Source organism: Siphateles boraxobius, unplaced genomic scaffold, assembly GCF_051911475.1.
Source record: "Siphateles boraxobius isolate OS27281-9 unplaced genomic scaffold, OSU_SipBor_1 9, whole genome shotgun sequence".
NCBI classification, from domain to species: domain Eukaryota; kingdom Metazoa; phylum Chordata; class Actinopteri; order Cypriniformes; family Leuciscidae; genus Siphateles; species Siphateles boraxobius.
Window position 1 is genome coordinate 24,805,940 of NW_027509219.1, and position 26,207 is coordinate 24,832,146.

The 26,207-nt window shown below is 36.4% G+C and overlaps 4 protein-coding genes and 1 long non-coding RNA gene across 5 annotated transcripts; 4 read left to right on the top strand and 1 right to left on the bottom strand.

Annotated features, from left to right (window-relative positions):
• Window positions 1-17: 17 nt before the first annotated feature.
• On the bottom strand, window positions 18-4,995 carry fzr1a (fizzy/cell division cycle 20 related 1a). Its single transcript, XM_077224427.1, has 14 exons — window positions 4,702-4,995; window positions 3,900-4,022; window positions 3,648-3,779; window positions 3,481-3,544; window positions 2,826-2,956; window positions 2,646-2,725; window positions 2,378-2,561; window positions 2,186-2,251; window positions 1,997-2,099; window positions 1,358-1,542; window positions 1,041-1,274; window positions 787-891; window positions 601-693; window positions 18-511 (listed from the first exon to the last, which is right to left on the bottom strand). The coding sequence occupies exons 2-14, from the start codon at window positions 3,966-3,968 to the stop codon at window positions 470-472; spliced, it is 1,488 nt and encodes a 495-aa protein (XP_077080542.1). The 5' UTR covers window positions 3,969-4,022; window positions 4,702-4,995; the 3' UTR covers window positions 18-469.
• Window positions 4,996-5,672: 677 nt separating this feature from the next.
• On the top strand, window positions 5,673-7,663 carry LOC143732944 (putative nuclease HARBI1). The gene is made up of 2 exons (XM_077224429.1): window positions 5,673-6,030; window positions 6,199-7,663. The coding sequence occupies exons 1-2, from the start codon at window positions 5,845-5,847 to the stop codon at window positions 7,384-7,386; spliced, it is 1,374 nt and encodes a 457-aa protein (XP_077080544.1). The 5' UTR covers window positions 5,673-5,844; the 3' UTR covers window positions 7,387-7,663.
• dohh (deoxyhypusine hydroxylase/monooxygenase) lies at window positions 7,653-11,691 on the top strand. Its single transcript, XM_077224430.1, has 5 exons — window positions 7,653-8,953; window positions 9,403-9,753; window positions 9,843-9,919; window positions 10,441-10,690; window positions 11,214-11,691. The coding sequence occupies exons 2-5, from the start codon at window positions 9,483-9,485 to the stop codon at window positions 11,528-11,530; spliced, it is 915 nt and encodes a 304-aa protein (XP_077080545.1). The 5' UTR covers window positions 7,653-8,953; window positions 9,403-9,482; the 3' UTR covers window positions 11,531-11,691.
• Window positions 11,692-13,668: 1,977 nt separating this feature from the next.
• On the top strand, window positions 13,669-16,239 carry LOC143732182 (uncharacterized). Its single transcript, XR_013201062.1, has 2 exons — window positions 13,669-13,801; window positions 15,867-16,239. It is a non-coding gene; the product is annotated as an uncharacterized LOC143732182 (long non-coding RNA).
• A 2,613-nt stretch (window positions 16,240-18,852) lies between these two features.
• Window positions 18,853-22,715, top strand: smim24 (small integral membrane protein 24). Its single transcript, XM_077224346.1, has 3 exons — window positions 18,853-18,986; window positions 19,177-19,312; window positions 22,358-22,715. Exons 1-3 carry the CDS (start codon window positions 18,920-18,922, stop codon window positions 22,452-22,454), a joined length of 300 nt encoding a protein of 99 aa, XP_077080461.1. The 5' UTR covers window positions 18,853-18,919; the 3' UTR covers window positions 22,455-22,715.
• Window positions 22,716-26,207: the final 3,492 nt, after the last annotated feature.

The window sequence follows — 26,207 nt, forward strand, 5'->3', positions numbered from 1 at the left end:
GACAACAAACCATTATAAAATGTTCAGGGTGTTTTATAATGCTCAATATCAATCTTAAGCAACTCAAGTTAAAAACTGAATTTTCTTTCATAAACTTTTTTTTCACCCTCACAATCAAACGATCACTCATTAGAATGCTTACAAATAATTCCAGAGGAAGCTGTTTCACAATGGCTTTTTTTTTCTTTACACCCTGATTCAATGGCATTGTTTCTGGCTTAAGGCTTGGATAACATACGTCATACATCATAGACATTTCTTTTTAACCAAAAACAATCACATAAAACCATGAACTGAACTGTACACATAAAAGTAAACATAACATTTGAACTTAAAATGAAATATCAGGGGAGACAAAAACAAGTGTTGTGGATGAGACAGCAGTAGATCTTTATGTCTTTTATGTCCAGTCTACTGCATGTGATTGACGACAAATGTTATAAAGATTCAATCAGTTTTATCAGCCCGATTATCGTATTCTGGTGAACAGGTTTAAAACTGAGACAGATTCCTAAAAGACAAGAGAGAGAAAATTACAATGAGGACATGAACTTGAGGAAAAGTCAATATTGACAATATTTTACCAAAAAAATACCATACCTTTGTTGATCGTGTTTTACTAAATACATTCCAAAAGCGTAGAGTTTCATCACCTGCTCCTGTCACTATTGCTTCTCCATCTGGAGACATCGCCTTCAAGATAAAAGAATAGTGTCAGTAAACAGCATTTTGTCTAGTATGTCTAGACATTATTTAAGTAAAACAACAGAGGGAAGCAGTACTTACCAGATAGAGCACCCTATACGAGTGGCCGGTCAATTTGGCTACTTGAGTGAGCGAGGGGTATTTCCACACGAGGATCTGATTCTGAGAATAACCGTGCGTGCTGACCTGGAGAAGACAAACATTGGACCATCCAATAAGACCCACCATCATACCTATTTGTCTGTATCTACAGCTATAATGCATGTAATAGCAAACCAAAAAAAAAACAACACATCAACAATGAGCGTTTTGTCAGTTGATCAGAATAAACATACCAGTTCATTGGTGTGTTTGGACCAGGCCAGGTTGCAGACTTGTGAGCCGGTGTCGATACACTGCAGTGGCTGCGCTGTGAGGGTGTTCCAGAAGCGGATGCAGCGATCTGCCGTTCCCCCTCCGGAGGCCAACAGCCCGTGCTGGTGAGGAGACCAGGCGATTGCCTTCACTGCGGCCAGGTGCTCGGTGTACTGCTGCATCGGTAACACGCTCGAGTGATTCCACACTAACAGCTGCAGGGATCACAGGATTGTTTTTAGATCGCAGAGTCCTAAAATCTTTTTTGTGTTTATTATTCTGTAGCACAAGCGGTCACCTTGTTGTCATTTCCACCAGAGGCCAGCAGCTGATGGTCAGTGCTCCACTTGAGTCCGCAGACCTCTTGTCTATGACCCTGCAGCCTGCGCTCTGACTGCAGAGGGGGCGTCCTGATGTCTCTCTGAAGGATCATCCGGTCCCGGCTGCCTGATGACAGCTGATCTGCATTCCAGGCCAATGCACCTGAGGGCACATTATTCATAACTGTCAACTTTTCATAACTGGTTTACCTCGCACATATATTTCAGTAAAACGATGTGACTAGAACGTGAAGCGCATACATTGTAAAAAAAAAGAATTTGTGTATTTGTGATGCTGAATAAGTGAATTTTCAGCATCATTACTCCAGTCTTCAGTGTCATATGATCCTTCAGAAACCATACTAATGTGCTGATTTGGTCCCCAAGAAACATTTTGTATAATCAACGTTAAAAACAGTTTTTTGGGAAACCGTACTGTACATTTTTTGCATCAGCATTTATTTGAATTTAAATATATATTTGAATAGGCTATATAATGTAATTTGATCAATTTAAAGCATCCTTGCATAAAAGTATTAATAAAAACAAACAAACATGGAATTCCAATGATTTTAGCCTAATTTTTCCAGTTACTTCATAAGAAATAAAAATCTTACCAACTCTTGCTGTATGTCCCTCCAAGGCAAACAGCTTTTTGCCAGCAGTAGCATCCCAAATTTGTACAAAGCCTTTGTGCGTACCAACAGCGACAAGATTACCCTAAAAGAGAAGTAGTAGGCCAACTGTTAGACCACAAATTCCAAAAAGAAACTTCCGAAAGTCCAAGTCATGAAGGGTTAACTCACTCTCTCCGACCAGCCCACAGATGTGACTGAATCTCCCTCTACTGATAGGTCACATAGTCGTGTTACCTGTAGACAAACCAAAGAAAAAAAACACAACTTAGACCAAGTGTTCCCTGGATATTTACAGAACATAAATTTGGATAAACATCAAAAGTAAGTTGAATGCATAAGAAAAATGTATATCATACATACTTGACTGGTGCAGGCACTCCAAAGGTAAACACAAGTTCCCAGTCCAACACTAAGTACATTTAAAGAGGACCAGTCTACTAAGTTGAGGTAGAAGTCATCTTGTAGCTCTGGTGCATCTAGCACCTTAAACGGAATCTTGGAAATTTTGCGCGTTGGTTTTCTTGGCGACCGCAGCAGCTTCTGACTATAAACAAAAACAAAGCATGCAATTAAAACAATGCATTTTACTAATCAATCACATATTTATCAAGAGAAATATTCAACTTACCTTTTGCTGCTAACAGGGGAGAGGGAGTACGGGGAAACACTGTTATCGTCAGGAGTGGATCTTTTAGCACTGAGCGAATACTAAACATGCAAACATAATGTCCACAGGTGGCATTAAACACATGGATCAAAACACTCTGGTGGCATCAAATGAACAGATTAGAGGATTAAATAGATTTACACTAAAGAGGCTCCTCCTCTCAGGTGTGGAGGGCTGTAGTCTTCTATCTTCTGTCTGAGGATCCAGGACCTTCTCAATCCCAGCCCCAAGCAACTCATTCTTCAACAGGGCAGAATACGCCAAGCCATCCGCTGCCAGACAACACAGTGAATGAGAGAAATTACAACAAGTTGTATGACATAAAAGGGCCGAGCATCATCCATCAAGAATGAGGAGCATAGTCCACCATAATGAAGTTATCATAAGAATGGCATTGTCAATAGCATTGGTCATTGAAATGAAGCTAAAATATAATAAATACTAGATAAAATAATAATAATAAAAAAAAACTTTAAGTTGAAGTACTAAAATAACTTGTAAATCATTTTATTTCTAGCTAAAACTAAAAAAAATAAAGTAAAGCTACATAGAATTATATATATTAAAAACAACAACTAACAACCAATATGTAATAAACATAAAATGAGGATAAAAGATAATTCAATTTCCAATATGAATAAATATTATAATAGTATATAAATAATCCTAAATTAACAATGCATGGTAACACTTCAGTCCACACTCTTTGCTGGTATGTTTATTTTCATAAACTGACATCATGACTGAACAGCTTTATGAAAGCAGGTAAAATCAATGCAGTCCTCTCCACACTCACCTTTGCCAGTATCTGATGTTGCGTCTTTAGTTTTTTTATTCTGGCTAGGAGACTTCTCGTTTTCCTGTAATAAGGGGAAAAATATATATATGAACTTGACCCTTCACATTCTAATTAAATGATAGTCACTTTGCTTCATTACTGTTTATTTTTATTATTTCACTCACATTTATTCTGTGGAAATTTATGCTCCAGTTAGCTCCAGCTCGAGATGGTATGAACCTGTCACCATGCTTGCTTGGTGATGACAGCGGTGACTCAGGGGTTGGGGTCAGGTGACATATTACATCTTTTACTTTCTTTATACAAAAAAAAAAAAAAGGTTAGAAGAAAGTATTTAAATTGCATAAAGGAAATGGCATGCAGCACGTCAAAATCAGCCAACTTCAAGTCTGCAATATTGAAGATGATAGACTCACCATAGGGCTGGTGTTGTCATTCTGAACGTTGATCTGCCGCAGTAACCGGCGCTCATAGTCCTGATCCATGGATGTGATTCAGAAGTCTGGGAATGTGGAGATCCAGAGGCACGGAGCCTAAAACTGCATTAATGAAAAGAAAGACGACGACACAAAATGGGAAATATTATTTTAAGAGAATGTTACAATGATGAAACTACAGCTAAAGCTCTACACCTTCTGAGTTAATCTGTTTGCAGAAGGATGTAAGACTCGTCAGCAAATGCCATCTGTTCATCAATACCGCATAAACAGGTGTTAGAGAACAGCTGCTCAAATCGACCACGTCCAAATAATAGGAACATTGAGACAAGGATATGCTAGACAGTGGACACCAATTCCAAGTCCGTGACAATGTATTAAAGAGAACCCAAATCTATCATATATTCGTTTGGTGGCCTAAGTAAACAATGACAGGCACATTTACGGCATACATTTTATTTACACAACTGCTGAATAAAACGTTAAATGCTTCTTTTCTAACAGGTAATGTTAATCAAAAGATCAATATAATGCCAAGAAAAATACACCTAGCTACTAGATTCCTTTGTCAGAACAGCTAACTATCAACATCAGTGTTGATTTAAGCAGAATCATCTCATCATTATATATCAAATTAACTAAATTAACACAGGTATAATCATTAATAAAACAACAGAATATGTGGTACTGTCCTTTGCTGATTATTTTCATTTCGGTGTTTCACAATGGATTACTGAGTAGCTAGTTAGGCTAATTTGATCCCACTAGTCATCGGACCTACCTTGACAATGTTACTCGGTGAATTTATAATCTGATCGGATCGGCCTAAACCAAAACATAAGCGTCGAGTCAAAACCTTGAAAAATAAATTATTTGATAACGATTACAAGATCCGCTCCTCCGATATTGTTAGCAAGTCGACACTGCTGTTGTTAATGTTATCGATGGCTGCGCAAGGAATCATGGGACTTAGATAGACGTTGACGTCACGACATTTGAAACAAAACAAAAACGTTGCTATATTTTTAAAAGTGCAAAGATTAACATTTTTTTCTACAAAAAAAAAAATATTTCTATCAAGCATTTGGTTAAAAATCACATACTATATATATTATGGAAAGTTTGTGTGTTGTATTTTTAAATGTTTATTCCAGGGATGTGCAAAAAGTACTGCGGAATTGAGCTTAAATTATAATAAATTATATATTACATTATTATTTAAATTATAGTACACATAATCAGTTTTAAATGGAACTCAATTAAAGTACAGTTTCCCCAAAATAACAGGTATAGTAGTGAGGTTCTCTACACCTTTAGGTTTCTGCTGAATACAAAGGAAGATATTGTGAAAAATGTCGGTAACCAGACAGTTGATGGACCCCATTGACTTAATATCAGTAAAAAAAAAAAAATACTATGGAAGCATGGGGTCCATCAACTGTTTGGTTACCGACATTTTTCATAATATTTTCCTTTGTGTTCAGCAAAGAAAGAAATACATCCAGGTTTGAAACAACTTGAGGGTTAGTAAACATGACAGAATTTTCATTTTTAAGTGAACTATTCCTTTACTCTATTTTTATAAAAAAATAAAAGGAAAGAGAGAAGAGAGGCAAGAGATGCTGAAATATCTTAATCAAAAAGGTAAATTCCTTAAAATAGCCATTGAATCATTCATACAATTTAAAATGTATTTAAGCTTTTCTATTTTCATTTTCCATAGCTAGAAAACAAACTTTTATTTTGACAAGAACACAGGAGACAGGAAGTGGCACTCCTTAGCGCACCGTTGTTTATGTCCGTCTTCGGAACACTTGTTGTGCTACTATATATAAATATTTTTTGATGATGATGATCAACAAGTGTCACTAAATCACGAAAACACTCCCCTGTGTTGAGTGTTTATTACTACACGGTGCACAAAATGCCACGTTCATACTTGAAAACGGACGAGGCGAGAGATGCTGCGGAGATGAAATATTTGCTTGCATCCAAAATTAGGCGTCGAAAAGAAGAAATCCATAACTACATATTAGAAAGGAGAGCTGAAGTTCACAAACGAATCAGATATCGAAGGCATCTTTTCCAGAATTATCTCAGCACGAGAACGGTAAAGGTCATTTCTGTATTACAAAGCATTTCTAAGACTTTAATCCATAACGTTAACATTAGACGTTATTATTGAAATCACGGATCATGTTGTGCACAGCAATGTGACTAGTATACAATCCCAACTGAACCATACTGTACACTCATTTGTTCTGTCCATGTGCTCTAGTCACCATCACCAGATGAAGAAGATCTGCAAAATCATGTCCCAATCCCTTCTGACCCAGACTGGTGGGAGAGAGTCGTGATGACAGAGTTTGGACCAGAAGACTGGCTTGACAAGTTCCACGTCACAAGAGACATCTTCCTTCTTCTGAGCAGCAAACTCAAGCCCCAGCTCGAGCAAATGTACATACAACAAACTGGACAGACCATTACACTAGAGAGATGTATCGCTATGGCATTAATGCGTTTGTCCACCAGCACAGAATATTGTTTCTTAAGCGAACTCTTCGGTGTGCCCATCCCTGTCGTCTGTCAGTGTGTACGGGAGGTGTGTGAAGCCATCATTTTGTTACTGAAACCCCTCTACATGCAGTTACCTGCAGATCACGAACTAGAAGAAAATGCAGAGCAGTTTAATACTCGGTGGGGTTTTCCTCACTGCATTGGTGTCATCGACTCCCTTCACATCCCTGTTAAATCGCCTGCCACGGACACGCAGGATTGCTGGAACCCGAGAGGTTGGCACTCCGTGGTTCTTCAGGGTGTGGTGAACGCACATGGTACTTTCTGGGACGTTTGCTCTGGTTTTACAGGCAGCACAGATGACATGACCATCCTGCAGAGCTCAGAGCTGTGGACTATGGCAGAGCAGGGAGGATTCTGCTCTCAGCCACCCAAAGAACTCATGGGTCAACCGTTGGGATTTCTGCTGCTGGGGGATGCGGGTTACTCGCTTCAAACCTGGCTACTAAAATGTTATCCCTCATCGCTGAATCTAACACATCAACAGCTAACCTTCAACGTCCAACTAAATCACGGCCTTGAAGTCATCGAACGTGCCTTCCAGCGCCTTAAAGCACGCTGGCAGTGTCTGCACAACAGAAATGACAGCAACTTAGACTTGGTATCCAAGATGGCTGTAGCTTGCTGTATCTTGCACAATATCTGTAATGTGCATAACAGCCCGTTTAAAGAGGAGTGGGTTGAAGCACTGAATCAGAATGAATGTCCACAGCCCACAGACGTTTCTACGGTCTATATAGATGATCCGAACGCTGAGGCAGTTCGTTCTCTGCTCTGTAGCTATTTTGAGCAACAACAGATGAGTAAAACACTTGATCAGTCTCCAACAAGCAGCCCGGTTCTGCCTGTACCTGAGCCTCCTCAAGTTGACTGTGCTGGAACAACATAGCTTGTGCATTGAATAATCATTTTATTAGCCTTTTTATAGCTGCCATTTAGTATTTGAAAATGAACATGGATTAGCTGGCAGGAAGTGTCTAAACGTATTTAAAGTCAATCTCATATTTTATGACTCTAAGGTGATTTTTTTGATTAACTTTTATAAATGAATAACTTTTAAAATGACAAGTTTTATTTGGTGTCTGATGTATTGATATTGTAAATAGTTGCGTTCAAATATATTTTTATTTCTGTTTTGTTGAAATAAACAATAATATTGATGGCAATGCATGTTTCAAGTTTTTGAGAATGACTTTAAACCTAAAGATTATCATTTATTCACGTCATGTTGTTCCAACCCATATGACATCATTTTTAGCCCTTGGAACATCATCCCCCGGTTTCACAGACAAGGCTTAAATCTAGTCCCAGACTAAAATGCATGTTTCAGCTTTTAACTGAAATCTTTCACATTTATAAAAGCTACTTAATGTCCTAATTTGATTGAGACCTAATCCTGGTTTAATCTAAACCTTGTATGTGAAGCTGGGCCAAAAGATGTTAAATGTGGTGTTAGGGACTGAGTGTCTCAATCCACATGGACTCTCCTAGAATTTAAAAGTGCTGCATCGACAATTTAAATCAGTGGTTCTCACAATTAGGCTACAGAATGAATAAAATGTATTTTATTATTAATACATTAAGTCAAGTCATGCGCATTTATATAGCGCTTTTAACAACGTAGATTGTTTCAAAGTAGCTTTTTACAGAGATAAACATAATTTAAGGTAACAGAGATTGGTTTGGTTTTATAGTGGTTCTAGAATAATGTTATTTACAGCTAAAGTTAGTTTTGATTGATTCACTTCCGTCAAAATGATCATTTGTTATAAAATTAGGGGCCGCTAAGACGACACCGTTCTCTCTAGACAGACTTAAAACGCGAACCTGTGATAGCTGATGGCGTTCACATGCGCATTAAGAATTTATTCTATAGTTATGTGCGTTTGAATATATGTGCGCAGGTTTGTAATTCCCTACAAACCATGCCTAAACAAACTACTTGTCTTGCCTATAAATTTGGATGCAGAATTTTATTTTATCACTTCGGGTAGGTACGCGAACCGAAAATCCACAACGCTTTATCTGTAGAATGGTATAGGGATCCTCCAATAAAACAATCTAACTTAATTAAAAACAGTTGAGATGTAAACTGAAATTACATTTATTTTTCCCCTCAATATATATTTAAATATATGAAGACTTCTGATGCAAAAGCCTCTAAAAGCCACCTCTGGCAAGAATTAGATAATAATATTGAGTGAAGACACACACACAGAGTGTTGGACATTTTCGAACCAAAAAGGTTGAGAACCACTAATGTAAATGTTATATACTCTACTGTTTGTTTACAAATTTAACAGTGGTTTCACTCCAATTCACTAGGTGGCGGTAGAGAAACGCGAGTGAACTCACTACTGGAATACACGAGTGAAACACTTCTTCTCTTTACGTGGTCGGCATGGGGAGGTAGATGGAGAGCACCATATGAGTGTAAAACAACATCTTCGCTTGTAGTAAGTTCAAGATACAAATAATTTAAACACTGTAATGAATTAGATTGTAAACTCGGTTAGCGTCATGCTGTCACTAACATTGTAATGTTTTTAAACCCATCATTCTGCCTGCTACATAACACGCTTTTTCTTTTCATAATCACGCTTCCACGTAGTTGGTTATTCTGAAATTAAAAAGCACATATAATACAAATTTCTATCATACACCCAATTTTTCTTCTTTCTGAATCTTTTCCACAATAATCTTGAGTAAATCAGATATCATGATGACATCATTATGTCATACCATGAAAGTTAACTGTTAACGTTAATTCCTAAAGATCGGATTTGTTTGCAGCCTATGAAGCTCAAAAATGCTGTCTAGGTTGGCAGCTCACAAGGTTTTGAGTCATCACATTTAATACTATTTATAGAATTGAATTTAAAAAAATGATTGCTTTTAAATGTAGGTTCTATACATGTGCTGCTTTCTGGGGTACTCCGTTTAACCTGGACATAAGGACATCAACCAGGCACTGAAGCCTTGCTCATGGCAAATAAGGATATAGCTGCGGTGGGGGGCATTCTCGTCAACCCGAAGCAGGACTTGACAACTCGCTTTAGAGCACTTTTTACTCTGCGCAACCTTGGTGGACCGGAGGCCATTAGATGGATCAGTGAAGCTTTTGTGGATGAATCTGCACTTCTGAAGCATGAGCTGGCATACTGCCTCGGACAAATGCAAGACGAGCGGGCCATTCCTGTCCTAGAGACCGTCCTGAAAGACACTAATCAAGAGCCAATGGTCAGACATGAAGCAGGTGAGGATTACAGAGAATCATTCTCTTCCTTATTTCTTTTCTTTTTTCAGAAGTCTCATTCAGTGTTTTTGTTGTATTTTCAATTCTAGGAGAAGCTTTGGGAGCCATTGGAAATCCTAAAGTCTTAGATTTATTGAAGGAATATGCAGAAGATCCAGTTATTGAGGTACAGTAACCCCATATCACCCATTTATTCAGCATTCATTGTTACAGTAACTCTTGAATAATTTCTTTGGGGGCATGTGATATTTTTTTTTTCTATGAAAGTAACCACATAGTGCCATCTAGAGGCCAAATTGTATGTTTTTTAGCATATGTTGATGGGCAAATTAGTTATCTTCCTAATACAACAATATACATTTGATTCAGCACAAAATTACATTTCATAACTGAAAATGAGCATAAAGTATTTTGTCACTTTTGACTTCATTAGTGTGGTAGAAAGGTTGTCAACATATTCCATGTAAAACTGCTTAAAACAGTATGTATTGTAAAAACAAATACGTTGAATTGAGTGGGCAAACATTTTTATTGACAACTGTAATTTCTATTAGAAATCATCTAAAATAAAAGTCTAAAATAGTGTAAAATACCAGGAAGGAAAATATTGAACAAGGAAGGGACGAACGAGATGGATATGAAGATGAGAACAGTCAGACAACTTGCATTCATTCTCTTTTTGTAAAGGTGGCAGAAACATGTCAGCTGGCACTACGGAGGCTGGAGTGGCTCACGAATGGTGGGGATAAGACAGCAAAGAGGACAGATGAGAACCCCTACTCCTCTGTGGACCCCGCTCCCCCAGCCCCAAGAAAAAGTGTCCCGGAACTGAGGGCGCAGCTCTTAGACGAACGCCTGTCACTGTTCGATCGCTATAGAGCTATGTTTGCCCTGAGGAATCTTGGGACGGAAGAGGCTGTTCTGGCTCTTGGAGATGGTGAGAAAGATTTGAACTGAGCTCAGTCCACACATGATGAAGATGCAATGCTAGGTCACATCAAGAACTTTTGAACAAAAGTTCCAAAAAATTGAGGTCTGAAAGATTTTTATATGTTTTTGGAAGAAGTCTCTTATGATCACCAATGATCAGGAATACAATTAAAACAGTAATATTCTGATATCTTCGGAACACAAATGAAGATCTTTTTGATGAAATCCGAGAGGTTTCTGACCCTCCATAGACTTTAACGTCATTGCAACAGATTTTCAGCATCATTACTCCAGTCTTCAGTCACATGATCCTTCAGAAATCATTCTAATATGATGATTTACTGCTCAAGAAACTTTTATCATCATCACTGTTGAAAACTGTTTAATTTGATAAATTTTCTCAGGATTTTTTGTAGAGAGAAAAGTGTTTATTTGAAATAGAAATACTTTTTAACATCATGACTGTCACTTTTGATCAATTCATTGCATCTTTGATGAAAAAAGTTATTTCTTTCAAAAATATATTTTAGGTCTTCAGTGCAGCAGTGCCTTGTTCCGCCATGAGATCGGTTATGTGTTGGGTCAGATCCAGCACGAGGCCAGCATCCCTCAGCTGCAGGCAGCTTTGGAGAAGACGGATGAGAACGCCATGGTCAGACACGAATGTGCCGAAGCGCTGGGCTCCATCGGGAAGGAGGCGTGCTTACAAATCTTAGAGCGCTACAGGAAGGACCAGGAGCGGGTAGTGAAGGAGAGTTGTGAGGTGGCGCTGGACATGCTGGAGTATGAGAACAGCTCGCAGTTCCAGTATGCAGATGGACTGCTCAGACTGCAGAGCGCTCAGTGAAACCTCTCACACAAACGTTAATGTTTCACGGCCGATCCATATTTCAAACTGAATGTTTTTCAAATATTTAACAAACACTGGTTTTTCCAGATACATCTAAAAATGACTTCCTTGAAAATGTAGGAAGACCTTTATATAATAAAAGCATTCATTTGACCACGTATGCTTGTCTGTCTTGTTCTGTCTTTAAGCTTTAACACTGCGTCATGAATATTTGTGATATTGCTTAAGTTTATAATCTTCAGAAAGGTCATCGTGACTAATGTTTAATCCTCCACTCATGAGCTGAGGTGATTAGCACAGCTAAGAGACACGTATAACAGTATGTTCTGACTAACTAATCCACACAGCGGTCTATCTAATTTAATAAGAGTCTTCTTTAAAAAAGCACATGGAATTAAAATCCAAATGCTCTAATCCATAATTGATCATCCCTCTCTAGCATATTAAACAATTACTGTAAACAAACAGAAATGTGAAGCATTGCACTGATTACTTTTGTATCTATATATATATCTATATATATCTATATACTTTTGTTGGGTGGTGATGGCGCAGTGGATAAGACACATGCCTTTGGTGTGAGAGACCTGGGTTCGAATCCACTGTGAGACACCAATGTGTCCCTGAGCAAGACACTTAACCCCTAGTTGCTCCAGAGGCGTGCGACCTCTGACATATATAGCAATTGTAAGTCGCTTTGAATAAAAGCGTCAGCTAAATCTAAATCTATATCAATTTTATATCTGCATAATTCAACTTTAAAAAAAGAGGAAGTTGTCGGCCAGTTGTTGCACAGTTTCAAGTAAATGCTAATTTACAGATGATAGTGTGGGTGGAGGGTGACGAACCCGGATTGTTGTGCTCAGCAAAGGTTCTGAAAATGTTTAAGCCTTATTTGAGCTTGGGGGAGGAGAGAAGACCACGTACTAAAGAAAAGGCAGGACCAAGCCACAGGAGAAACACTAAAAGTAACACAAAGCAGAGAATCGTTGCAGTCAGGAAAAAACTTGCAAACATGTTACACCCCTTAATGATTTGTATTATCACGGTTAATACCTCCATGACCATTGCATACTGGATCTTCATTCTGACAGAAGCCTTTCATAAGAAGACTGACGATGAAAACGAAAAAGTCAACCCTGCTTAACCAACCAACCCTGCGTGTAGTTATGTATAGAGAAGGTTAGGGTGGACGGTCTTTTGTCTTTTATATTTTTTATTTATTCATTTAGAAAACTTGGAAAGAAGAAAAAATCTGACATGAGTAAATATTCCATAACTTCATCTCTCCATGGACTGGTTTACCTCCAGGTAACATATTCAGTTTTTGTATTCTTCGGTTCTGCACAAAAGTGGGGGACAAAATGAATTAAATATAAAACATTTTCCTATTTTTGTATGTTATAATTTTTCCTTAATGTTTTAGCATTTCTTTTTCTGAAAAATGAAATGGGTCGGTAAGATTTTTAAAAATGTTTTTGAAAGAAGTCTCTTAGTTGATAAAAAAATTACAGTAATACAGTTTTTACAATTGATATATTTTAAAATGTAATTTATTCATGTGATGGCAATCATTACTCCAGTCTTCAGTGTCACATGATCCTTCAGAAATCATTCTAATATGTTGGGGCTTAAGATTATATATATATATATATATATATATATATATATATATATATATATATATATATATATATATATATATATATATATATATATATATATATATATATATATATATATATAATTATTATTATTATTATTATTATTATTTTTAATGAATGTTTGAAACAGTTTGGATACTGTGATACTTTTTTAGGAGTCTTTAATTAATAGAAAGTTCAAAAGAATGACTTCTATTTGAAATCAATTTAAAACTCGTTGCTGCACTTTTGTTCAATTCAATGGATCCTTACTAAATAAAAGTATTAATAATAATAAAAAAAAAATCTTACTGACTCCAAACTTAATGTTACAAGTAAAAGTGAATGTTAGTGAAAAAATAAACCTACCCCAAGTCCATACCTTCTTTGGTGTAATCTGATTAGCAACATACTTAAGGAACATGGCAGAGACTCATAGAGAATTTGTGCAGCATCAGGCTCTGAGAGAACGCCCCCACAGCTGAAATTAGACATGGATCCCATATTGATCGGCATAGTGACTGCCAACACAAGTCTAACTGTTGTGTACTGGAACTTTCTTATGGCTCAGGTTTTCTGCAGGAAGATCAAGGATGCACCCAAACCTGAGGAAATGCTGGTCTAAGTGAGTAGCATTGATGTTATTAGTCAATGGGCTCAGTGTCATGACCTGATACTGTCCTAAGTTTGGGGTCAATACTTTTATTCCACAGCATTCAATTCTAAATCAGAAATGAAAGTAAAGATATTTATAATGTTACATAGGATTTATATTTTAAATAAAAAGAAAATCTTAAGCAGCACAATTGTTTTCAACATTGATTATACTTAAAAATGATTCTTGAGCACTAAATCAGCATATTAGAATGATTACTGAATGATCATGTGAAACTGAAGACTGGCGTAATGATGCTGAAAATTAATCTTTGCCATCAGAAAAAAATCACTGTTTTTACTGCATTTTTTTTATCAAATAAATGCAGCCTTTGTGTTCATAAGACAATAAAAATCTTTTGAATGGTAATGCAGGTTGTAGATCACCTTTGTTAGTTATTAACAAGGTTAGTAACAAGGCTAAAACCTTTAACAAACAGAAAAGTTTTTACACTGTCTTACATGGCTGTAGATCCCTGCTGAGCTTTTTGGAGTATTAATCACAAACTATTCTTTGGTTGAATTCATTTAGTTCTTTGCTCCACCACCTGCTTTATCTCAGACTCAGATGTTGGGTTATTAGGCACGTTGATTTTCTGATCATATTTTTTTCCCAGGCACATTTTACCAATTCCAAACCACATTCATTTTAATAACTACTATTCATTTCGTATTTATGTTTTGTATTTATATTTTGTAATTATATTTATATATATAATTGTTCATGAAGGCTGGAAATGAAAAATGCAGGAAGTTTTGGGAATTTTTAGTCCATCTCTTAAGGGTAGGAGATGGACTAAAAATGAACTCCCAAAACTTACTGCCAGATTCTGGAAAATGAATTCTTCAAACAGAGGTATAAGAGGATGTGATGCTGAGCCTTCAAGAGTTGCGCTCAATCTGTCTGTCTATAAAGCCTAAAAACCAGTCTTCATGTATTTTAATTCACTCCAGCTTGGAAAGTGCTAGAGCTTGAGACTAAAGGGTTTCTGATGGCTTTACACTTACTGTATCTTCACCTTAATTCTTAATTCTTTTGCAGTTAACGTGTCTTTTCTTCTTCACCTGATTTTGTCTGACCCTGCTGACCCAATGAGCATTTCACTGTCCAATGGTCATGCCTTAAATGCAATTTCTAGTATTGCATTAGTATTGTATCCTTGTCATGAGCATAATTTTTGACTTTTCAGTCTGAGTTAAATCTCTTTTTTGGCTTATTTTATCTGTAAAAGAAAACGTATCTAATAATTATGCACACCTGAAAATAAGGCATTTTTCATTTCCATCCTTCACGAACAATTATATATCACTTATAAATGATTAAATACAAAATGAATGGGAGTTATTAAGATTAATGTGGTTTGGAATTGGTAAAATGTGCCTGTAAAAAAAATGTGATCAGAAAATCAACGTGCCTAATAATTCTGTATTCTCGTCCACAGGAAATATAACTAATTGGAATAATTATGGCACAGTACATTTTTGTTTTAGTATAACCTTTAATTAGTGTAAAATGCCATTAATCCCTCTTAAAACACACACACACACACACACACACACACACACACACACACACACACACACACACACACACACACACACACACACACACACACACACACACACACACACACACACACACACACACACACACACACACACACACACACTCAATTAAATTAAATTCAAATTTATTTGTATAGCACTTTTCACAATACATATCGTTTCAAAGCAGCTTCACAGATAATGCAACCCACTCTTCTTCTTCTTGAGAGTGCATCTCAGACAGGATTAGCTGGATTACAGAATAGCTAACCCTTGATTAAAAGCTTTCACCTTCATGAAAGACAGCTGCCATTACCAGCTATGGAATTCCAGTGTCAGCGAGATGTCAGCCAAAGGATTAAACTGGGATTAAGAGAATCATATCAGGCTATGTCACAGCACATTCACTGGCCTTTACAATAGAATAATGAACTCTGGTCTTATCAGCTCATATCTGCATCTGAAGACAAAACATTTCTTTTTCCACACAGATTGAGGTCTTGGTTGTGACCCTGACGATGAAGAGGAAGAGGAAGAACCAAAGTCTTTGGGAGGGAAGGAAGAAGGGATGAGGAAGACAATATAAGATCAAAGGAGGAACCGACTACATTTGACCCAGAAGTGGACGGACAGAAATTCTTCCAGGATTTAAATCCATGTATTTGACTCATGATGTGTTACTTAATTTATTAATGAACAAACCTCTCTATCTATCTTTCTTTCATCTATTAGTCTGTCTCCACAAGCCCCAAATCTCCTGTTCAACCTCCGTAGTTTACAAAATGTAATCTTTCTTTGTAAGTACTGCTCATTTCCACCTGTTGTAATTTATCAAAAAATACAAAACTTCTGATGAGCTTTGAAGTCTGACTCTGTAGCCAAATAGATTTCAAAACCTGTCTCATTCCCTTAATAATAAATGAATACAACATAGAGAGCACTTGGCTGTTTACATGGCAATTGTCATCCTTTCTGATGCGGATTAGCATGATTAGCATGCGCTGCTTCGGCACAGACAGAGGGTGCTGTGTGCTCACCATACACGGCATAACATTTGTTCTCTAAAGTTTATGAAGAACAAATCTTTTTTTAAGCGTACATCCTGTACTGTGATCCACGTGACCATATGTTTGGGCTTGCTTGTCCAGTTGTAACATTGTTGTTACAAGTTGTTGCTACTTGATCTAACCAAATACTTTGGTTAGTATATATGTTTTAGAGATGTAGCAGATTTCTTAAGCAATGATGATAATTCATTTTCTGAACCGAACCGAATCTGAATTTTAACATGGCAAAGTTAAAATTTCGTTTTCATTTATGTCATTGCTTCCACTGTAGGCTATACTTTAGAATACCAACAGGTGTTGAGACGTAGACATGGAATACAAAAAAAGACAAAATCCATGCTCAAGGCTTCTCCTTACGCCACTAAGCACATTAGCTTGATTGTTTTCTGCTGTTAAATTACTTGAGGTCTGAGGGAAGTCCTGTCACGGTCACTAAAGAAGAAACAGTCATTCAGAGAAACTATCATTCTGTGACATCTTTTGTTGTGATTTTGTGAATATGCAACGAGAAGGAAGACAGCTGAGGAGCATTCAGCATCAGAAAGAGAGAGAGAAAGAGGGCAAGTGTCTGTCAATGAGAGAAAGAAGCTTTGCGGGGTATGTTGAAAAACATCTTATCTGACCATAAACATGGCTATAATGAGATTCAGATGTACTGTATCCAACCTTATCTCTAACCCAACCCTAATCTTAACCTAACCTAAAGTAAGTTAGCATTATGGGCTCTGTTAAAGAAAGTATAAACTGTTACATTTTAATGTACTAAATCTCTTTTTGTTTTGGGGAGGTGGGGGGGTGACTTTAAAACTTTTATTCAGCAAGGATGCATTAAAGGGTACCTAAACTCTAAAACATCTTTTTTAGTTATGATCTGTAAGACTAGGGCTTTATTAATGCTGTTCATTGATTCAAGTACATTTTTTGACATTTGGGTATAAAGTGTTTGCCAGCCATCTGTGTTACATCAGACAGACTTAAGCCTTGTGCTCCGTCCTCCATACAAATAAGTGTTAGCAGCAGCTAGCATGAAAACAAGACTCAGCATTTTTCATCTGAATACTCACACTAGTGAGCTTAAATCTTTTTTTCTCATGAAATTGTTTGACACAGTTTTCTGTCCTAAAATGACATTCTTCCATACTGAAACAGGAAGTTGGCATATATATCAAATAAAAGATGAAATGAAGAAAATTTGCTAGTCAGCAGCTTAGGGGGTGGGCAATGATCATTGTAGAGAGTTCGATTGGCCAAATATCTGTCAAGTGCAGGATGAGTCATCAATAGTTTTGCTCCGTTTTCCCCGGAAGAGAAACACTGTGATTTTATATCTGCTCAAAGTGAAATTTGTCATTATTAAGAGATATATTTGTCATTATTTATCATATAGATGACCTCAAAGCAAATTAACTAAAAGTTACAGCAAAACCGTTTCCATTTTTTGGCAATCTATTGCACAATATATATATTTTTTTCTTTAATATTTGTGCAGCATCAATTCTCAGTAGATGTTCTTTAGCTCTTATGAAGCCATCGAACTTGTTGATACTTATAAAAACTTGGGTATCTGGCTGGACAAAGGTTTTACATTTAAAAAACATATTGAAGCTCTTGCTACAAAACTTAAATTCACTCTGGCATTTTTATATAGTGTGAAATCTTGCTTTTTTAGGACTACACAGAAAAAACTGGTTACAGGATTATTCCTGTCTCAGATAGATTATGGTGATATCATCTATCAATTTGCATGTCCATCTACTCTGTCAATGCTTGATCCTCTTTATCATGCGGTTCTCAGGTTTATCACAAATGCTGGCTATCAGACACATCACTGCATCTTATAGAGTATGGTAAATTGGCCGTCACTCAAAGTGCGCAGGTTGCTACATTGGCACATTTTTATTTATAAAGCTATTTTAGGTGTTTTGCCTTCTTATATCTGTTTAAAATTTGTTCATATGCAAAGTACATATTATTTAAGATCTTGTGACGGACTACTTTGTAAGGTACCAAGAATGAGGACAGAAGCAGGAAAGAGGAGTCTGTCTTTCTATGGCCCTTCGTCCTGGAATGAACTCCATAGGCTTAAGATTGGTGCACTAATTTCCTTTTAGTTTTTTTTCTGTGTGGATATTTTGTAAACTTTGTGTAAATCTGTATTGTATTTTAATTTAAGGAATGTATTGTTTTTCAGCTCATGGTTGAAAATGATGCTAGACAGGACCTTTTTACAGTCTATGGTTTAGACTGGCATGACTTCTGTTCTGTGCCAGCCTGGAAAGTAAATATTTTGCCTTTACAACATAACAGCATGTAACATTGTCAGATTATCTAACAATAATCATACATACATACTCTGTGAGTGACATGCAGATCTGTGATCTCTCTAATGGATTTTGTACTTTGGACACCAAGAATCCTTCACATATTTACAGACGACTGAGAGGGACACAGCAGCGTGTGCTGACTGTAAATTAACCATGTTCCATACACAGAATATTGTTGCTTTCATAATACTCTTTGTCTCCATTTGTCAAGCTCAAGCTGGTGAGTGATTTGTGTCTTTCTTTGTTATAGTATGAGCTTTTCAATGTACTAAAGTTTATTGTGATTTTGCTCACTAAATCTATTCAGTGTAAAACCTAATTTGATTTAATATATAAAAGTTGTATATAAACCTTCACAGGGTGAAATATCTTATGGACAAAAAACCTTTAAGTGATTCAATGTTACTCAGGTGATCAACGGGCAGCGTCAGATACATCTAAGGTCACATTACAGCCGTGGCTGGTTGGACTGGCAGCTGTTGTTGGCTTCCTCTTTATCGTCTTCGTCCTCCTCATTGTGCAAAGACTCTTTTTCAAGAAACACAAGTGAGTATTGACCTGAAATGGTTCAGGAAAATATAGACCGTACACGAGTCATGATGAAAAAAGCAACATAGATCATATTATACCTGGTTCTTCTTTATAGGCCTATGTAACTTTTGACAATAATCAGTTTTGTTTAATTTAAAAGGAAATGCTTGATACTTATTTTAGAGGTTCAAAATGACGATAATCTTCTGGCAGTTACAAATCATTTGATTGGTTATTAAGGCCCTGAACACACGGAGACGCGTTTAGCTGTAGGCTATACGTAGCCTACACATTTTTTTTATCAGATCGGCGTTTCGTCCAGACGGATCCGGCGTTTTGGGAGACTGAGGCTATCTTTACACGGAAACGATCTGAAGAGAAAACGCAAAAGTGGCGTTGCGTTATCACTTTTTATTCTGCGTTTATACGAGCGTTATCTGGGGGGGGGGGGGGGGGGGGGGGGGGCGTTATCCGCGTGCATATGGTGACGCAAAAGTGTGTGAAATTCGATGTAGTATGCACTACAGGCGGCTAGGTGGCAATGTGAAGCACTGCGACACAACAACACCAATATCTGAGAATATTTTGTACAACTGCTGAAAAGACTCTTGTACGTTTATCAGAGCTGCTATGGCAACTTGAAGGTCCGACGCATAGACATCATATAGATAGACGCCCTATCGACCGCTACTGCCTATTGGTGCGGACGAGCCGTGGGGCCGCCATCTTAAACCGGTCACCCGCTCCGCTCAGTGTAATCTGTTTGGCTGGTGCAATGAGCTGTCAGCGCATTTAATTAATCATATCTCACTGAATACCGAACTGATTTTCAGGCGGGTTTTTTTGCTGCAACGGTCATACACGTAGCTACGATACAGGACACGTTGAATATTTTGTTCACAAAATACAACTAATAGTACGGTAATGTTAAATGTTAAATCTTACTTGTGAAAAGTAATCCCCGAGTGATGGTCCGCCGATTTGAGCAGGAATATGCTGCACAGTGCTCTGGCATCTACTGCTGCTATGCAACGCAAATAGGAGTATGACCGGTTTAAGATGGCGGTCGGATTTCTTGCGCCACAGCGGCCAATAGGGCATCTAGTCTCTATATGATGTCAATGGTCCGACGTATGGAAATAATCCGACATATTGGGGATATTTTCCTGTAATGGCGCATGCCTGTGACGTAAACACGTACGCAACGAGATTAAAGAAATTAAGAGGCATTAAAGAAAAGTTAGTTTCATATTTAATTTTAAATATTATGTAATTTTTTTCCATTTCATATATTTTGATTATATGAAAAGTGAACAGCGTGAGTAGCCTAATCATAAGAATGGCAATATCGAGACACATCATTTTGACCACTTCATTAAGTTTTGTTTTGTATAAAGCCTTTCTTTAAAGTGAATTTCGTTTAGTATAAAATGTATCTTAATTTTAATCAATGTTTCATCAACCAATTTCCTGGATTTAATAAATAAGAAGCAAATATAGCAGACAATAGCCATCAGGACACGGAGGCGCCGACACGATATAACTTGCATCGCACGTGAACTGGAGCTTGTCTCATAAATGAACAGAAACTCAGAAATATATCTAAGCTTGAAATGTCTACTTTTAAACAAAACAATTCAAAACGAAAAGAAACAGACAACTGTCTTATAATCCGTATGAAGTGCGCATTTCTCTCTATAGGCACCTTCACAATACTGCGAAGGTGGCGAGTCAGCATCGTCACAGAAAACACTAGTTTATTAATAAACAATTAAAATGTCTCCTTGGTCCTTGCTATATTTGACACATTCATAATGATTAGGCTATTTGCCGGTTCTTTGTGGCAAGCTTTATGCTTTAGCTAACTAATCGAATATCGTGACTCATCCCTATTTTGTATACCAGGCCATTTATGGTTTTTCATATTGTTCAATAAAGTTCTTGGTAAAAAAGAAAAGCAGCTACTGTGCCTAATATTACATACTGTATATTATTGTATACAGCGCGAAAGGTTTATGCGCAAGTCTTCTTCCCTGTTTTTAGTGTAGCTATCTGTGTCAGAAATACAGCGCCTCATACTGGTCTGGCATGTATACTACATCGGTTTGAGTCGGTTTCAGTGGTTTCGTGTGTACGCAGATATTTCTTGAGACGGCGCCGTGTTTACGGAATTTTTTTTTGAACGAGGAAAAAAAAGATCGGATAGGGAAAGCTCTGGCTTCGTGTGGACGTGGCCTAAATAACATGATGGTGATGAGGAGTTTATGGTTTTTGTAATGATTTTATGACTGTACACTTACTGTCAAGGCCACATTCAGACACCTGATAGACAAGATCAGCCAAGACACACCTAAAGCCATAATAAACTAACACATATCATTTCTAAACATTAATGTACAGCGTAAATGTTGACTATTTTTATTGTGTAGAATATATAAAACCCTTTTCAAAGGTTTGGGGTCAATACGATTTTTTTTTTTAAAGAAATGAATACAAGCAAAGATGCATTTAATTTATCAAAAGTTACAGTAAGGACATGCTGTTCTTTTGAATTTTCTATTCACCAACAAAGTATTACGTTTCCACAAAATCATTAAGGAGCATAACTGTTTTCAATATTGATAATAATAAGAAATGTTTTTTGAGCACCAAATCAGCATTAAATGATTTCTGAAGAATCATGTGACACTGAAGACAAATGATATAATGCAGAAAATGCAGCTTTGCATCACAGGAATGAATTACACATTAAAATATATTAAAATAGAAAACAGTTATTTTAAATTAAGTTTTAAATTAAGTTATTTTAAATTGTATATTTCACAATATCACTGTTTTTACTGTATCTATGATTAAATAAATGCAGCCTTGGTGAGCATAAGAGATTGCTTTCTATGGTGAATATATGATTCATAAATGATTAACTTAAACTTATCAATTTTCCACCTCATCCATTTTCTGAGTTAGGATTAGTTTTATTAATGATCAAACTGTCTGGTCTCAGTGCAATGTGACTCTTTAAACAAAAAGCATTTCATTATTGTGTATCTCCCCTTGCAGAGATGAGTTTGAGGAAAAAGAGGAAAATCATAATTTTTACGACAACCAAGCGGCTGATTTGGAGGCAAATGAGGAGATCAAGCAGACCAATTTCTAGAAGAACCGAAAATCACAGTCCTGCGGCACAAAAGGCTTTCAATCTCTGGAAATTATGCCATAACACTGTGAAGAGTAATTCTTACATAATTATATATGATATATGTAATATGTAATATATCATATATCATTATCATTTTAACTTTTTACATTTTGTTTTTATGTCTTCGTAAGAGTTGTTCCTTACATCATCCACTGGATGGAGCAGCCTTCATTTAATCACAGCTTTAACCTAAAGTTAAAATAAAAAGGTTAGAATAAAGTGGTGCTCTCATGTCTTTTTCTGGGCATATTCCCAATTTAAGTTTTACTAATATGGTGTAACTGTACCTGAAATACCTAAATTTGAAACATTCATTAGAGAAGTGAAACCATTGGAATAGGAGAGCAGATGCTCAGTGTGTCACATGGTGCACATAATGCTCCGATTAACTGGCTTTTGACTCGTATGACAGTTCTGGGTTGGGCATGAATATATGCTAAATGGACTAGGGTATGAGATCCATTACTCATTTTGAGTGTCAGTTTGGACATGTTAAATACTTCCAGTGAAATGATGTAACAGTTTTTCTTTTGGAACCATTTGATCATCCCAGGGGATTATATGATGAAAATATCATTTGCAGGAAAAATGGCCAGGTGTTCAATTGTGTTAATGGTGGGGGACCATTATACTTGTGTTTAAATGAATTTAAATGAATAATTGTGTTTAAAACTCATTTAAATGAATAATTAATATTGCCTAAATGAACAATCTGTGATTAGTAGGTGTTAATTATGATGCAATAAACTACCTAAAATAATAATATATATGCTTTTTATTTGGATATGGTGACTCCTTTAATGCTTATGATTACAAAAAAGCAAAATTTTCAGGTTAAAGGGGAACTCTTGCAGTGAGTTTACACTAAAGGCTTATTTAATGTGAACTTTATCATAGCATTTTGATTAACATTTAACTCTAAGTAGGCAACGGATACTATTATGCTGGTTGTATTTCTCAAGGTTTCCCATACACGGGAAACAGTTTAGCTGAAACAGTGCTGATGAGTGACAGTAACTAAGTCTACAGCCAGCAGCAATAAGTGAAGCATTAAACCAGAGCGAGAGAGAAAGACAGACTTCAGTTCAGTCTCCTCTTTAAAGTCTCATTCTCATTTCACTGCTGCCTTGAAATTTTTATTTCCTTGTTTTTATTCTGGCTCCTGAGCGACGTCATCTTTGCTCCACGCAATTACTTGGGAGCCGGTGACAGATTAATTATTCTTTCTTTTCTAGCATCATTACTGCGAAGTTAAATGACAAAACCTCAAATAAAAACATTCAGGAAGCCAAAGGGTAAGAGATATTGATGAAACAACCTTCAGTGAATCAGTTGAACTCTGCAGAAATGCTTTCAGTCGTTTTCTATTTTAATATATTTTACTATATATTAATATAAAATAAATGTACTTCATTTTTCTTTGGCAAGTTTTTGTACACATATTTTTTAAATAAATTTCACTTATGGAATTAAGTAAACTCTACTTACCTAAGTTAAGTAAAAGTAACAAAGAAAATAAGTAATTTTCACTTGGCAAGTAAAAAGTTGAGTAAAATCTATTTAGTTGAAGTTTCCTTTGCAATACAATTGACTCAAACAATAAAACATTGAATTAAACCACACTTTTAAAGTATATGCTTTACTTAGAAAGTATCTAAGTAATTAATAGAATAGATATTGTGAGACACCATATCTACATAGAGTAATTCAGCATCACGTGAACGCACAGAATTACACAATGCACAATGACGGTAACATTTGATGGGTCGCCTTTGTGTTTGAATGTGTCATTTTGACTAATCCTAAATATGACAATGATAAAACAGTGTAAATACATCTGGAAAACCAACCTCATTAATTATTCAAGGCCCAGTGCATGATGGGAAGGGAACACCAGTATCAGAAAAGTTGAGTAATTTTACTTAATTTTATAACGCTGATATTTACACTTTAATTTCTACACGCTTGAATTGAGTACTAATGGAGTTGAACTAACTTTTTCATATAGAAATTACATTGTCTTTTTTTCTGTAGTATTTACTTCACCACAAAATAATTTTTATCAGTGTATATGACCCTGTACATTAATGATTATTTTAATAGTTTTGTATAAATGTATAAAGTATGTAACTTTATACATTTAAGTATGTATAAAGTATTGCTTACAAACAGACAATGGTGCAAGCAACACCAAGGTCAAGGGTTTAATTCCCACGGAATGCATGAAATTATAAAATAAACTATATAGTGTGAATGCAAAGTTTTTTTGGATAAAAACATCTGCCATATGCATAAAGGTAAAAATGTAATGTATACAATGTAAAAAACTCTCACATACACTTGTGCCTGCGAGAAACGGGGGTCACGTTCATACTGCACCGACACGCTCTCAATCCCAGAAGTCTCTGTAAGGCGGAGTGACCTGATTGTGATCATGTTGCAGAGAAGGGAGTCCTCGGGGAGTTGCAGTCCTTTGTTAAGACATCTGGAGCCCATTACTGCCGCATGCTTTTACAAGGCCTTCACATCGCGTACTGTAAATCGAGATATTAAATTCATAAGCACAGCTAGAGAGAAACCAAGTAGAGAGAAATCACTTTGAACCTTCAAGTCTAAATAGATATAATCAAAACAACCACAATTCCACCTTCTGCAGCTCTCAATGTGCAGAAAAAAGAATAGACCACCCTCAGCCTGTACCTGTAATATCAATGCATGTTATATACCCAGCCCAGATACCATTTAAACACACTTTTTTTTATAAATATATTATAAATAAATATAAATATATAATAATAAACGGAGCAATTCCAAGAGGGTCCTCACACCTTCGGTCCTCGGGCCCTAAATATAAAATTTCTGTTTGAGTACTAATAGACTGAGTATTGATAATACATTTAAAATGAATATATTAATAATTCAAATGTTACCAGCCATGATTTATTTTTATGGTAGGCTATTTAAAAGCAATATTCTGTAATAGAAAAGGATTTAATGAGTATGTGAACATATCCTGAGAACAACATAAAAGAATAAACGCAGTAGACAACCATATTAAATGAAAACATTTTAGAACATTTCTGAGCCAAAGAATTTATAATCTATATACATATAACCTATATATATATAACTTAACCTTGTTTTTCTATTGAGAGCACAGAGCGCAACCGCACTTTAGTTCTCGGCAGCATGGACAGTGTCTGGATGTTCGTTAACAGTCTATCGCAGCAAAGGTATTTTCATTTTCAACAAAAAAAAAAAAAAAAGAAATTAACCGGGAGTATTGAATCACGTCCAGACGAGCAAAAAGTTGCTGGCTGCAGTTCACTTAACGGCAGTGTCACTAATAACAAGGGTTTCGGAATTCTACATATAGCCCCTTTAAACTTTACTTTGCTATCAACTTCATAAAACTGAATCGCCCTGTGTACCTACTGGTACCTATTAACATGTTTACAATGATAGCATGTTTACAAAAAAGTACAATTGTTTTCCTCTATATAAGTTTACACCCCTGACCTCAACTTTACCATAGTTTAGACTAGGCTCTGTGTTGGTGCGCATGGCAGTGTTGGTGTCCTCATCGTTCGGCCAACATCAGCTCAGCCTGTAATTAAAATGTTTCTTTAGAGACTCGTGAATCAAGCTAGATTTCCTCTTGCCTGAGAGCTGCAGTTCAGGCAACTCCCGAGGCCATGCTGTTTTCCTTGG